Raw genomic sequence first — 14948 nt, 5'->3', positions numbered from 1 at the left:
ATTAGAGCAAAATTTATGTAAACTTAAAGGTACATGTCTTTTTTGCATTATGGTTACTGGGTCACATGAAAAGTTGCTTTTTCACAGAGATATATCTGATTAGTACACAATTGCACGCTCATGAATGGATAATTTTCTTGAATTGCATGCTTGAATTATGTCAGCATAATCATAAGGCATTTTTTTTTCTTTCATATTTCTTTTCTCCAAAATTGTTAAAATTACTTTTTTACTGATGTCTAGCCACACACAAAATTCAAGATTTGTACATCTCCTATTCTGAGTTATGTAATTATTTTTCAAAAACCCTAAAATAAACAGATATTTTTCCTGCTTTGATATCCTGGTTGAAGAAAAATTGCACAAATTTGACAAGCTGTCCCATAAGCACGGGAATAAAGTTTAGCATTTTAGAGATTTGTGTCTTGTGTCCCCTTGTGCTGGTTTTGACTGGGCAGTCAGTTTTCTTCCTGGAAGTTACTATGGGGTGACATTTTCAATTAGTGCTGGAAAGAGTATTGATAATTTTGGGGTACTTTAGCTGTTGCTGAGAGCAGTGCATACACAGAGTCAAGGCCTTCTCTGCTCCCCACAAGACTCTGCCAGGAAGGGAGGTGCTAAATAAACCATGACAGCCCCATATCACCCCTGTGCCAGCTCATGCAGCACCTCCTGTGCTGAGAGCAGCCTCACTGCAATATTCCCAGAGATTTGCCAGTTCTGTGCCCTCCTCCCCTCACTGACACGTCCTCAGTTCCCTGGCCAGGCTAAGTGCATGTGGCAACTAATCCAGAGCTTCACTTAATCCTGCCTCATCATTCAGCTGTTGCAAAACAAAATAGTTAAAAGACTGAGCTTTTCCTGACTTTTCTTAGTGGGGACACTAACTGAGGTTTTGGCATTTCAATTTTTCACAGAACTGCACTAAGCTAATCTTAGTGATTTCAGGTGCTCTGGCAAATTTGGCCAAACTGAACGAACTAATTGAAAAGTGATTTGAGTAGCTGACTGACAAATCATGTGTTGGTATAAGCTCTTGTCTCCTAAAGAGTAAGGCTAACAAAAAATGCTAAAATCTATCCAGCAACACCAGATTTCACTCTGAGAATGAAGCCAGAAGACTTTAATTCAAGAAGTATTTATTTGAGTAAATTAAATCTGTCATAGTGTTGAATTTCAGCCTCACAGTATTAAAAATTGTGGCTATAGCTGTTTAGAATATGTAATACAGGTGACCTTTCGAAAAAAGTAAATCAAAAAGATCTTTTCCCTTCACATTTTGAAAAATTTTAAGTCACTGGCCATTTCTATTGCAGAAGAAGATTCTAAATAGATACAGAATCTGGTATCTAGTGAAAGTGGAAGTCAGTGTCTTCTACTATTTACAGTCTCTGTGCAACCTTTCCAGTGACCTCTGTGGTCACTACAGTAAAATTCTGTGAAATACATTGTCAAGGTGTCCTGGGTTTAATGCTACTAGCAGATCTATTTAAATCTTTAGACCAAAATGTCCTGAAAGAAAAGTAAAACATTGTTACTAACCTTTTTTAGGTTGAGTACTTTAAGCAGGTGGAACATTCTGGTGAAAAGAAGAGAATCAACATATTCTTCCTTCAAAATTAACAATGTGGCATGTGATTGGAGGGGTATTATGTGCTATTAGTGGATAAAATTCACAGTAGTACTGAGCAGTCTTTTTGTCCATCATAAATGTGTGAATATAAATATCTAAGAGCATTTAAATTCATTCTTCCCTGGCTGTGAACTCCTTAAGTTTCTCTGGTGCTATTTAGCTACTCTGTCACTCACTATTCTCTCTCAGATTATCTATTTCACATTGCAGAAATCCAATCCTCTGACATATGTATTAGGAACATGCTTTCTATGTGATTATGCTTTTCACAGTCTATAAATATAAGAGTATATGAAAACCAGCACTTAGAACACTTGGAATCTTTCACTGGCTCTCTCAGCACCTCAAAAAAGGAGGAGCTGTGAGTGAACATATCTGATCAACCACACTAGAACACCAGCAGCAACAACCTTGTAATCAGCCTGAAAACCTGCCAAGTATTTGTCTTGGCAAAGTAGAAATTTAAATAAATGCCCATAGAACTATACTATTTAGGCAGATTGTTTTTATTTTTCAAGCATTCCCTAGCCAAATTTTTCAAGGAGGATCTTCATATCACTTTAAAATATAGGCATATGTAGGGAGTAAAATAGAGTCAGTTCTTGGCCTGTTCACCAATAATCAGATATGGAAAATAAAACACAAAACAACCCAAACCCTTTCACTTATTCCAGAATTTCTACTATACATTCCAGCTGAAGAGAGGAAGCCATTTCTTGCTCTTAGAGGTTTTTCTGAGGGTTCTCTGAAATGAGACCAGCATACAGGTACACTATAACAGGAAAAAACTCTCGCATATCTATTATTTCAGCCCTGAGGTGCTCTTAACTATGCTCCTTGGCAGAAAGCTGTAGGAAAATAATTCATCAGAGAGAATGCAAGATCCAAAACCATAGCTCATTCAAGGTGTTTATCAGCCCTGATGTAAAATAAACTACAATACATCTGATGAGTTAGAGAAAAGAGCATCAATGAACAAATGGCAATTTCTAGGTCTTTTAGACATCCTTTAAGTATAATTTTGGACAGATCTTGGCCTGACTCTTATAAAAGGTGAAGTTTTTTTCCTAATACGACTGGAAAAAAGAATAATGGTACACAGACTTTTCGAGCAAATACCAGAAAAACCTGAAATAGAGGTATAGCAATGCACAAAGATTCATTATTATTCTGTCTACCTTTAGGCACCAAAACCAAGAGTCTGAGTATTTTAATCTCCCTGTGTAGGCCAAGGGAAGAGATACAGTCTTTCAGAGCGAGAAAGAGTTTTTCCAGTGGATTGAGGAACCTTCCAGAGCTGCTTTCTCTGCTGTTTACCTGAGGCAGCGTCCCCATTTCAGTGCCTTGGGCTCCAGTTCAGGGCAGCCTGAGCAGAGGTGACTGCTGGCCCTGCAAGGTGCCACTTTCCCTCTCCACCCCTCTGAACTACTCCAGGCCTGGGCCGCTCTGTTCCACCTTGGTAATCTGGCAGAAACTTAAAACCCCCCACTGAGTTATTTTCTGTTGGATTAACTATTAATACACTTAATAAATATGTTATGGCCATTTTCTGCTTTCTTGGGATTCCTTGTCTGGAGTTGTACTGTGGAAGTAGCACCCCAATAACTTCTGAAGAACTAAATAGTACTTACCATTTTTCCTGGAAATGGCTGGATGAGAGTGGTGCACACCACTGATAGCTCACTGATTCCACAATGCCATCTTCCATGGGTGCAGCAACACAGACTGCTTAGGTTGACAGTTACCAAAATAATTTTGCAGTGCAGAAAGAATTATACAGTAAATTTCACTTCCCAAGACTGCAAGATTACAATAATTTTTCAAAAAATCTTTAAAATGCCTGAGGACAGAGCATCAAACATTTTAAGAAAGGAAGGAGAAGGGGAGCAAAGCTAATAAAGTCCTCAGGTGTGTAAAGATTCTGCTAATAACAATCAGAACAAGTCAAATCACCTGTGGGCTTCACTGATGCCTGGGAATGAGTACCAGCCCGGCACATTTATAGTATTTCTGGATTTGTTCTCAGTATCACTTCAGTCTCTAACTAAATGCCATCCTCAGAGCATGGTGCCACTAAACCACACAGATGGTAGCAAATATTTGTCTGGAGGAAAACAGAAATTGTAAAGTACTTATAGAGTTTACTATCTCAACTCTGTGTATTATATTAAGCCTTCTAGATTTATTGCTAAGAGAAAAATGGAAATACTAAAGCCTTTAAATTTTTTTTTCTCTATTTAGGGTAAACCAAGACCCAAAATCACCTGGCTGAAAGATGGTCAAACTCTAGACTCCAAAGATGTGGGAATTCGGAACAGTAGCACGGACACAATCCTTTTCATCAGAAAAGCAGAGCTTCACCACTCAGGAGCATATGAAGTCACTCTTCAGATAGAAAACATGTCTGATAAAGTTGCAATAACAATACAAATCATAGGTAAGACCCTGACAACATCAGAATTAAGCAGATCATGCAAAACAAAATAATGGCCGGACTGAGGCAACCCAAAGGTCCAACTCCCTCAGAATCCCTTCTCTTTCAATGGTTGGTTGCAGATGGTAGGACAAAGAGCAGGGCAAGCATGTGACCTTATTTTCCTACTACATTTTCCCACCATGAAATTATCTGTGTCTTAGAGACCTTCAGAGGGTGAGGGATATTCTTTGTGTTCCATAGCTATTTAGTGATCTTTAGTGATCTTTTTCTTGCCTAATTTTATCCAGTCTGTATTTTAATCCAGGTCTAGTTTGAGAATCCAAACATCCTTTTATAAGGAATTTCATTTTAAGTACATATACCTATTTGTTTTAATTAGAGTCTGTCTCCTGACAATCTCATTTAACATCCATACAGTTTTGTATCAGAAAAAAACAAGAATAATCATTCAGCTTTTCCATGTTACTCATAATTTTATAACATTCAGTCCCACTTGCCTCAGTTAACTTTCTCAACTCTTTTACTCTCTTCATGTTGACTATTTTCAAACAGATGCCATTCCATATCTTTGATCATCCTTATCAATCTCCTTTTTGTCACTTTAAGAGAGATAGAATTTCAGAGTTCTGGTGTTCTTAGGCATAGCCATATTATACTCAAGGAAGGAAATATGACTCTTGGAATGGGCGTACTTTTACATGGGGCTTTTTTCATTAGATAAGGATAGGGAGATAAAATTATTGCCATAATATACCTCTACAGTTTTAAAAATTAGAAGGCACAGTCCTGTGAATTTGAAAAATTTACATTTAATGCTTTACTCTGTTAAGAGTGTCTAGTTAGTCTGGAGCTTATTCTCTATTATACAATTTCCAATGTAATACAGTTTCCAATGTTTTCTAATGTCATTGCCAAAGTTTCCATAACTTCTGTTGGGATTATGTGAGAGATATTCTGAGATCTTGCATATTCAGATTTCATTAATGTTTAGCCAGAGCTTTTATGTTTCTCCTCATTAGCACTCTTTTTAACATTCTTGATAACTGTTTTTATTTCTCTTTCCCCACACTTTTACACTGTTATCCCAAATTTCTTCCAGTGTATCAATACATTTTCAGAATACGTGTTTTGGCTCACCTCCTAATGCTTTGGAATTAAAAATGCTGACTTTGCTCTGCTTAAGTTTTATTAATTATGTTGGCAGAATGGGTATGCAATGGTGCCAACAGCAAACAAGAACGGCACAAAAAATTGGAGAAAATATGTCTTAATACCAGCAGCAGCTTCTGCTCAAAGGATGACTGCAGTTCTGCAAGAGCAAAATAAGTAAATGGCAGCTAAACAAAAATAATCCCAAGAGCGCCCAGAGAAGGTGTGGATGCCCCATGCCTGGTGCTGTTCAGGGCAAGGCTGGATGGGGCTCTGAGCAATCTGGTCTGCTGGAAGGTGTCCCTGCCCATGCCATGGGGTTGGAACTGAAAGATCTTTGATGTCCCTTCCAACCTAAGCCATTCTCTGACCCTATGACTCAGGTAAAGGGGAGTAGTGCACCCTACATTCTAATTTATCTTTCTAAAACTGGTTAGTGGCTCTTGATTCTGGCCATTGCTCTTAGGCCATAGCACCAAGTATCTTCTGCCTACTGTTTGTGTAGAAAGTCACAAAAACATATCCATCTACCATTGCCAGAGAGTTATACTATACAGAAAATGAAATATTGATAAAAAGAACTAATCTTATCACACATGTAAGAGTTGTAGGACATTAATTTTGTACTTCTTGGGCAGTTTGGTTAAATGAATGGGAATATATATGTTTCATTAATTCATGACCAAGAAGAGAAAGGGCTCGTTACATATGCAGATACTTCTGCAATCAGGGCATCTACCCTGATTCTTGATTGTGTTATTCTAGAGGAACTACCTCTTCTCAATTCTGCCAACTGCACATTTTGTTCCCCAGATTTTATATTCTCTTGGCACAACAGAAATATGGGTGATTCAGGAACTCTTTCTACACTCCTAGTGGTGGTTTCGGTGCTGTAGAACAGCAGGCTGAAAAGCCACCCTGGGTTTCAGAGATACAACAAGTCAATCAGTGATCTTTTGAGGTGTCTTTTCATCAGCTAACTTCCCTTGGCAAAAGTCTCCTTGATGAACAAGTAATGCTTGTGGCTTCAGCACCTATCTTTTTTTGGGGTAAGGCAAGAGTGCAGGTAGCCAAAAGCTCTGCTGTGGTGATGAGTCAGGTCAGCTCCAAACAAGAGGAAACAACTCTGTTACTGCCATCACCTTCCCTCGTTGCCAAAACAGTTGTTGCTATTTACTCTGCAGATCAAAAAAAGATGTGCACTATTTCCATGGGAATCGAGTATTTACTAAAGACTTTTAGAAAGTTCAAAGATAATGAAAATAACTCCAATCTCCGGAGAATATGGTTCCCTCAACTTCTTTCACCCTCTACATGAATCAATAAATTATGTCTTTCATCATGACTTCTATTGACCAAAGCAAACCTCAGTTCTATACTTTATTTTTTTAACTGTAATTAATTATTTTTCTTGTTTTGTATTATTTGAAAATATAAATTAGAATTTATCTTTGAAAGGTAATTCACACTATCTCCTCTTCCCATTGTATAAATTTCATTAGTTTGCAAAACTCCTCAGCTGAGCTTGCGCTGCGGGTAAGACAGAATACTTCCTCAGAATATAAATCCCCACTACGACACAGTGCTCTACAGAGGAAAATAATTTGAGTCAGAAGTATCAATAAGTTTAACTTTTCCCATCCTCTATCCATAAGCTAGAGTTGTACTGGTTATTACTGAGAAAGAAATATTCTACCATTCTATGAAGAAATTTTGGACAGATCTTCTTGCAGATTGCATTATCCCACTGAACCACAAAGATCAAGAACATAAAAACCCATGTAGCAAATTTATCCATCTCTGCCTTTTTTAAGGTTGTTCTTCACACATATGCAGACAGGTATGTAGTATGAAAAATTCTTCTCTTAAATCGGAATAGATTGATTGATTTCTGTAAAATGAAATACATATCTAACAAAACAACTAGATTTTTGTTTCTTCTAAGTTGTGATTCAAGTTAACAACAAATGCATTTCCACATCCCCATAAGCAATGTTGCTCATTTGACAACATATTGCCATTCCCTCCTTCAGAAACAGAGAAGAAAATGTATGAAGGTTTTACCTGGTTGGCGGCTGCTGAGAAACACAGAAGATGGCAGGTTTTTCTCTGAAATGTTAGTTAAGATAGGCAGAAAGAAGATGATAAATGGAATGAGAGCCACGCATTCCATATCCCTTATCAGACATCATGCAGTGCTCTAGTAGGCACCACTTTGAAGAAGGACAGTAGGGGTCAAACCTAATTATAAAGCAGCTTTTCAATTCCAAAGTTTGTCATTGAAAAGAGAATTAGCACATTATGCGTCGATGTAGAAAGTCCCAGTTCCCCCAATAACAAAGGCTAATTTATTACTGGTTTGAATATCCTTCTTTAAGGAATTAAATTACAAGCCATCTATAATTACATTCCTCTGTGCTTTGCTCATCTCAAACCTACATCCATCAGATTCTTACAATTTTCTTAATTTTTCCAGCTTAACTACACAATGGGGAGACAGTTTCCCTTCAGCTGTCTAAAATGATCTTGAACTATTTTTCACTCAATAATGAGATGAACTATCCAGCTGTCCCCAGCAGGCCCCATAACTGGGTGCAACAATCTAACATCAAAAAGGTGGATTGGTGTCCTCAACTTAAAAAGACAGAAATATTATTTAATAAATCTAATCTAAAGCTTACAGCATTTGACTAAACAACACGATATAAAAAGAAAAAATAAAATTATTATCATTTCATACTATGTTGTTTTTCTCTATATTTCCATGTATCTTAAAAAGGACACAGATTTCTCTATCTCTTTGAGAGTTTGTTCTTTTTCTAGGTATTACAGAGAAATCACCTAGTGGGCAAGCTAACAAGCACTGAGCCAAGAGGGAAAAGATGTATTCCCAAATGGCTGGCCTTCCTCAGCTGGAAGGCACACACCCCATTGGCCTGGTAGTTATAGCAGTGTAGATAAATGGCCAAGAAATTGCACTGAGGTAACAAAGTAAGTAATAAAACTGCAGTTAAAGAGTTAATCACATCCATGCAAACAACACAAACTTCTTATTCTATTTTAAAGATGTTACTAATTCTCGTGTGTTTTCTATTTCTCCATAGGATTCAGCCTCTCAAAAGAATATTCAAAGGGTATTTTAAAATTTCCCAATGTTCTTGTTTACAGTTTTAATTTCACATTAATTAAGTGTGTTGCTATGGAATGTTACAGATTGCTATCAGGTTCTATTTTTTTTCCCTGCATGGGGAAATGACAAAGCTCTTGAACCTTGAACTAAAAGCTAAGGTGTTTTCTTATGTCTCCTCTGCAGACAAGCCTGGGCCTCCTCAGAATATAAAGCTTGTGGATGTTTGGGGATTTAATGCAGCCCTGGAGTGGTCACCTCCCCAGGATGACGGCAATGCTCAGATCTTGGGCTACACCATTCAGAAAGCTGACAAAAAAACAATGGTAAGAACTTGGCTGGGTCTGTGGCTTTGAAGGGAGTTAAACCAGCACCTGCTCTGGGAACACAGAGACTTGAGGAAATGACTGAGTTCATGACACTCATTTGTGTGTCCAAGGTGTCCTGTGGCACCTCAGAGGTAATTAAACATTGAAAAGTAGAATCTAAAAAAAACCCAAAAGGTGAAAGATTAATCTAAATACTCAGTAGAAAATGGAAGAGAGACCAAGCCTGTGCAGTATCAGGAGGCAACTGCATAGACAGCTCTCCTTAGAAGGTGGAATGATAGTTTTTATTTGGAATTATATTTTTCATAAATGCAGCAAAAAATTGAAGGGGAGGGAGGAAGAGTTAGAGTTGAAGTGAGATGCTAGGCATAGCAGGGTATGTACTGGGAGAGGTATGTGTGCCTGTCAAACTGGAAAATATCTTTCTCATGGAAGAGCCCACTGAGCAGTCACATTCTGAGTACACATCTTGTACCAGATTCCCCAGATAGGAGTGTGGCCAAAATATGGCAGAGAGTTGAGGGAATTTTTTTCTCAAAATGGAAGCATTAATATGCCTATCACACCACCAGAATATAAAAGTAAGAAAACAGATCAGCTGATCTTCACAGGGAGTAACATAATGTTAATTTCACAGGTTAGTGCTAAATACCTGTCTGCCTGTCTTTTCCTTGTAACAAAATAATTCTCTCCATACCAAAAGCAGCACCAGTCTGACCTCTCATACGATCTTTCTAAACAGTACGGTCTTGTTACAGGAATGGTACACGGTTTTTGATCACTATCGTCGCACAAACTGTATCGTGTCAGACCTCATTATGGGAAATGACTATTTTTTTCGAATCTTCAGTGAAAATTTGTGTGGATTGAGTGAAACTGCTGCAACCACCAAAAATCCTGCCCATATCCAAAAAACAGGTAACATATTCTTCAAACCAAAGATCACAAAAGCCACTAAGTACCAGAAGTAATACGCTGGCAAATGGAAAATACAGATTTACTAGCTGCACCCCTAAAGATATTTTCATTATTTAGCAACCAGCACTTAAAAAGAGCTTCAGCATCAAGAGCCTTTATCTAGGCATATCTCCTGTACTAATACAAAAGTTAGTTAAAAAATATTTAATCACACAGTCTTCCTAAACTATATTGTCTGAAGTAAATAATACAACAGGGGGATTATGTTTCTATTTTGGGGTTAAAAGTTGAAGATGTCTGTGGTGAAGACTTTCCCTGTACACATATGGCCATCATATTTTTAATAGAAGCTGAAAACTCATGATAGCCAGGACCCTTAACTAACACATTAAACATGAGATATGCTTAAGAATGAAATGTATTTAAAGACTTTTTCTATCACAAATGCCAAAAGTTTTGAAGCTTCTTAAAATGATACAGACAAAATAAATGACAGATAGATTGTACAGAAGTCAGCAGAACTGCCAACACAGTTCTTACTATTTTGTCTCTTTGAACTGCAGGCACCACTTATAAACCCCCTTGTTACAAAGAACACGACTTCTCGGAGGGCCCTAAATTTACCCACCCTTTAGTGACCCGCTCTGTGATCGCGGGCTACAAAACCACACTCAGCTGTGCTGTCAGAGGCATCCCCAAGGTACAGTCACCACTGTCACTGAGATTGCTGCACCAAGGCAAGAATTCCTGCCAGCTCAGGGTGGCTGAGTGTGGCATGGCTGTGCAGAGGAGCAGCAGAGGGCACCTGGTCATGCCCACCTCGCCCACACCTGAGCCTGCAGAGAGGGGGGGCAAGTGGTTGGGTGGGTCTGTGCACAGCTGGGGGGTGACACAGTGATGGGGACAGAGGGAAGGGCACTCACTGCTCCTGGTGGCACCACACCACTGGAAATGTACCACCTCTGCACAAAACCTACTCACTGCAGAAGGCAAACAATGACAAAATGGTCTGCTCACAATCTATACTCTGCTCTCTCCAGAGTTTGAAGAAAACAGCAGCTAAATGTCATCTACTGTTCCACTAACTTAAATGACACAGAGGAACAGCAGTTTTTCTGTAACACCAATGCATCCACAGAAGTTTTTGACAGTCTGAGCCATTTTGCAAAACTAACTAGAATAAGGCGTGGTCTCATGTGAAGTTTTTTTGCGGGGGTTTTGTTGGTTTGTTTTTTTAATCTCACAGGAATATTTTCTCATTCTAAATATATTTATGAAAGTCCCGTCAAAGAGTACATAAAGATGTACTATTTTATTAATCAGGAACAAGCAGTAAAAACTGTATCAGCTAGGAGCTAAATTTAGATTTCTCAGAAAAGGGAAATAAGATTTTTGCCTGCAGTGAAGGAATTTACCATATTAAAACATAATCTTGTCCTAAATTTAAATTAGCACAATCCCTTCACGTCTGGCTACTTATTTTCAGCTTCTTTCACTACCTCATACCCGTGAAAGGATCTGATTGCTACAGAGCAAAACACGTAACAATCACTCAGTCCAAATCTAAAAAAATCATTTGCTGCATTCATTGTATGAAGAAGGAGCTCCAGACAAAACTCAAAAGTAAAAAGGAAGCATATCCATGTAAACAGCTTCAAAAAAACAAGGACATTACAGAATAAACACCAGCAACTGTAGGCAAAATTCATCTTCCAGTAGCTGCCTCAGCTTAGAAATGACAGTGTTATTGACAATATTCCCTCTTGGTTAACTGACATTTTTGTGCATCTGCATCCACTTCATTCTGTTTCCATGGTTTTAAGAAGATTCTTTAAAAACCTTCTCAATTTTACAGCGGTTCTTGAGCAGTAATGGAAGGTTTTGCAATTCAGGCATGCTAGCTCCTCCTTCACATTAGCCTGAAGGATCCAAGTAGTCCTCAACCTTCAGTACACCTAATGCTCCTAAAGCAGCTTTTCAAGATATGTTTTTGTACTTCCATTGCCCAAATTAACCTTGATAAAATGTTTCAGTACCTGCAGCAGTGCTCTGCAAAAGCTCTCATTACCTTATGCAGATGAAAAGTTCCCAGTTCTTAATAATTGTAGATTGTCAAGCACACCTCAGGATGATCTGTATGGCATGCACTGTCTCTGCTTGCAGTGGTAACTTTTCCACTGCCCTGCCAGTAATGAAGTATAACAAGAGACATATATCCAGAAAGATAAAGAAGCTATAGAGAAGCAAGGAAAAAATGTTAAGGCAGGAAAAATTCCAGTAGAGACCTATCAAGAAAATTGAGCAAGTTGCAGGTGGGATGCACTGGACTGATATACCACAGGTGAAAGACAAAAGTGATTCAGTAGATTTGAATGCACTCTGTAAAAACAGTGCAAGTAGTTTTCGGGTTTATGGGTGAAGAAACAGAAGACATTAATGTCTGAAAGAAAAACAGATAAATGTAAAACTTGGTTTTCTATTCTTTAAAGACTGTTTCTTCACTATATGTACTAATGAGCTTGAAATAAACAAAAGCAGTTTGTTTCATCAGATTTTTCATTTTCAAAATTTCATTTATAAAAATTAAAGGCATATTTTCAGGGATTGGAAACAAAACATAAAAGCTTGAACTGGTATAGAAGCAACCACTTCATTCCATAGCAGAAGCCAACAGGAACTTTATGTTTAAATTCCTGAAGTTTCTAAAGATATGCTAGAGAGTTTGGAAAATCCTTTCCTGGACCAAACCTGGCATCCTAAATTGGCCACCCAGCATCTGTGGACTTTTATGACACTTCTGTTCTAGTAATCTGTGACATTTAATTCCCCTTCTGTAAGATACTTGTAGCAGTCAAATACATTTTAATAAGCACAACTAAATAACTCCTAAATGAATGAATTTGTAGACAGTTAATAGGGGTTGGGGTTTTTTTCAAATTGCAATAAAAGAGGGAAAAAACCTACATTTTCTATGTGCTATTTTTGAGTTAACAAAAATACTGAACTGTTATATTATTGGTTTCATGAATTTGCACTGAATGAGATGTTCCTTGAAAAACTATTAACAGTTCTTTTTAAATACTCCTCATAATACCCCATATAATACTACTTAGCCTTTGATGGCTACAGGAGGCTGCAAGATCAGGTGTAAGTCTTCCATTCTCTACCTTCTATCTTAAAAATCTTCTTTTTTGTTCTTCAGCCAAAGATATTCTGGTTCAAAAACAAAATGGATCTCTCTGGGGACGCCAAGTACCGCATGTTCAGTAAGCAGGGGGTGCTGACCCTGGAGATCCGCAAGCCCACTCCCTTTGACGGAGGCATTTACACCTGCAAAGCTGTCAATGAGTGTGGGGAAGCTGAAATAGAGTGCAGGCTGGATGTCAGAGGTAATCAGATTAATCCTATGCATAACCCCATCACTGCAATGAAGAGAGACTAATGGGTAGTTAAAAGGAAATAAAGTCATAGTTCCCCTTTATCCGATTTTTTTGGGTGGTATATAAAAAGTTTGTTAATTACAAGCATCACTAAGATTTTTTTTTTCATTCTGAAGTGTTATGATAGAATTAGGTTACTTGCTAGGTAATACAGGTCTGATGGTGCACAATTATCGCACTTCTGACTTGCTATTCCTAGAGCAGATAGTTAGCAGTGGAAGGGAGGTCTATCTACAACCACTGCATCGAGGATAACTTCATCAGAATTTGTGCTTATTCTGTAAGTGAAGGTTTTAAATCACATCATTGACTATTAGACATATGTATAAGGTAGTGCACGCTACATCACAAACATTCTTGGAACTGTAACAAATTATTTTGTTTGTCAAAAGGACCAGGAACAAAAGTCACATGTTTATAACAGAATAAAAAAATATGAAATATTCAATATTTTTTGTAAAGCTGCCAGCAAAGTATCTATTTATCAATACAAATGTATGTAGCATTACTTTAAGTGCTCAAACCCAGAAAAAGCTGCAAAAGTGACCTACATAACAATAATTGATGGAAATCCATTTTCAGCACAGCAAGCCTGAAGGTATTTCTACACAGCACCAAGTTGAATATTTGACTCAGTGCTAAATCAGGAATGTGCACACAGTACACCTTGCAGTGCTGGGTGCCAATACCCTCAGGGCTCATGGATTAATTTTATCATCATCTGAAGCTGGCTTTGGGAACATTAAATCTTCTTAGAATCATCAGATAAAAGCAACTACTAGAGAGTGTCCATATTTCACTTTCAGTACCAAGCCTCAATTTAAAATTACCATTCTTTAATGTCTGATAATATCTTAAACTTTTTTTCATTCTCCAGCTCCTCAGTAAAACTCTGAATCTCAGTTGATCTGCAAGTCAAGGTAAGAATAAAAATAATTCAACTGGAAAAAGGAGCAATGGTTATTTGGTCAAATGTGTGAATAAACAATCATTAAGTATTCATGGTAGAGACTTTTGAGAATGTTTATAATGTTTATATTATTATAAACAGATGCACATATAAACATCATTGTTTATATGTATAATATAAACAATAATGTTTATATGTGCATTTTTTTTATTTCTGTTTGTTTTTCAGTAGTCAGTATTTTATGGGTCTCCACCTTAATACACTGTGCCAATGTAAAAATCTGTAAGAATAACAGAATATTTGGTTGTCATTTTTTCTTAATTCACCACAAGCACTCTCTCTAAGAGACTGTTATTTATTAAAGTAGGGCTAACTAATATCAATAACCTTGCTTCAACAAAGAAAGTATAGTTAACATTTAAATGCATCTAGATGTGTAATGTACATTTTAGACTTAAAAAGAATAAAGTAGTATAACAGCAGTCAGGTAATGTATTTGACAATAAATGCTTCTCTCCATTTTCTGTCTCAGCATTAGAGTGGAACTTGAAAAGAAGAAAAGTGAAGAGATTAATGAAACACAAATACTGCTCATTTAGGAGTCCTGCTCATCTTAGCAATCACTTAATATACATGTACAAGGAGGCAGCAGTGTCTTGTAATGTGCTGCTTACTCAGTGTGTTTTCAGACAATATTTCCTCTTTTCATATATCGGTCGTAGTTAGATTGCCCTTGTCTCCACATGAAGAAATTGAAAGAAATCAAGATAAAACTTTTCCACCATTACATACACAAAATATGTTTTTTAAAAAATAGTAAAATCATGTAAAACTGAAAAAACCCTAGTCCTTTCCTAATGTCTGAAACAAGCATAAATCCCCCCATTCTACAGTTCACTCCATTTTCTCTTTGCAGAACTCTGACATTCTTCATAAGAAACAAGTAGGTCAGAATAATGAAGTAGTAACATACTATTTACAGTATATAATTATACAAATATACAA

At 37.3% G+C, this 14948-nt stretch overlaps 1 protein-coding gene across 2 annotated transcripts in view; it reads left to right on the top strand.

The window, feature by feature from the left end:
• The window catches only part of MYBPC3 (myosin binding protein C3), a 61091-nt gene extending 46149 nt beyond the window's left edge, over window positions 1–14942 (top strand). Inside the window, exons 29-35 of one of the 2 annotated variants that reach the window (XM_005419457.3) lie at window positions 3875–4070; window positions 8533–8672; window positions 9434–9593; window positions 10157–10293; window positions 12796–12982; window positions 13911–13953; window positions 14476–14942. In XM_005419457.3, coding sequence (XP_005419514.1) covers window positions 3875–4070; window positions 8533–8672; window positions 9434–9593; window positions 10157–10293; window positions 12796–12982; window positions 13911–13921 — 831 coding nt within the window. In that variant the 3' untranslated portion in view covers window positions 13922–13953; window positions 14476–14942. The remainder of the gene's footprint in view (window positions 1–3874; window positions 4071–8532; window positions 8673–9433; window positions 9594–10156; window positions 10294–12795; window positions 12983–13910; window positions 13954–14475) is intronic. The other variant, XM_005419458.2, reaches the window with a different exon arrangement.
• The last annotated feature ends 6 nt before the right edge of the window (window positions 14943–14948 follow it).

The sequence above is a fragment of the Geospiza fortis genome, unplaced genomic scaffold (genome assembly GCF_000277835.1).
Source record: "Geospiza fortis unplaced genomic scaffold, GeoFor_1.0 scaffold66, whole genome shotgun sequence".
NCBI lineage: Eukaryota > Metazoa > Chordata > Aves > Passeriformes > Thraupidae > Geospiza > Geospiza fortis.
Note: the sequence above shows the minus strand (reverse complement) of the source record. Positions and strands in the feature narration are given on the sequence as shown.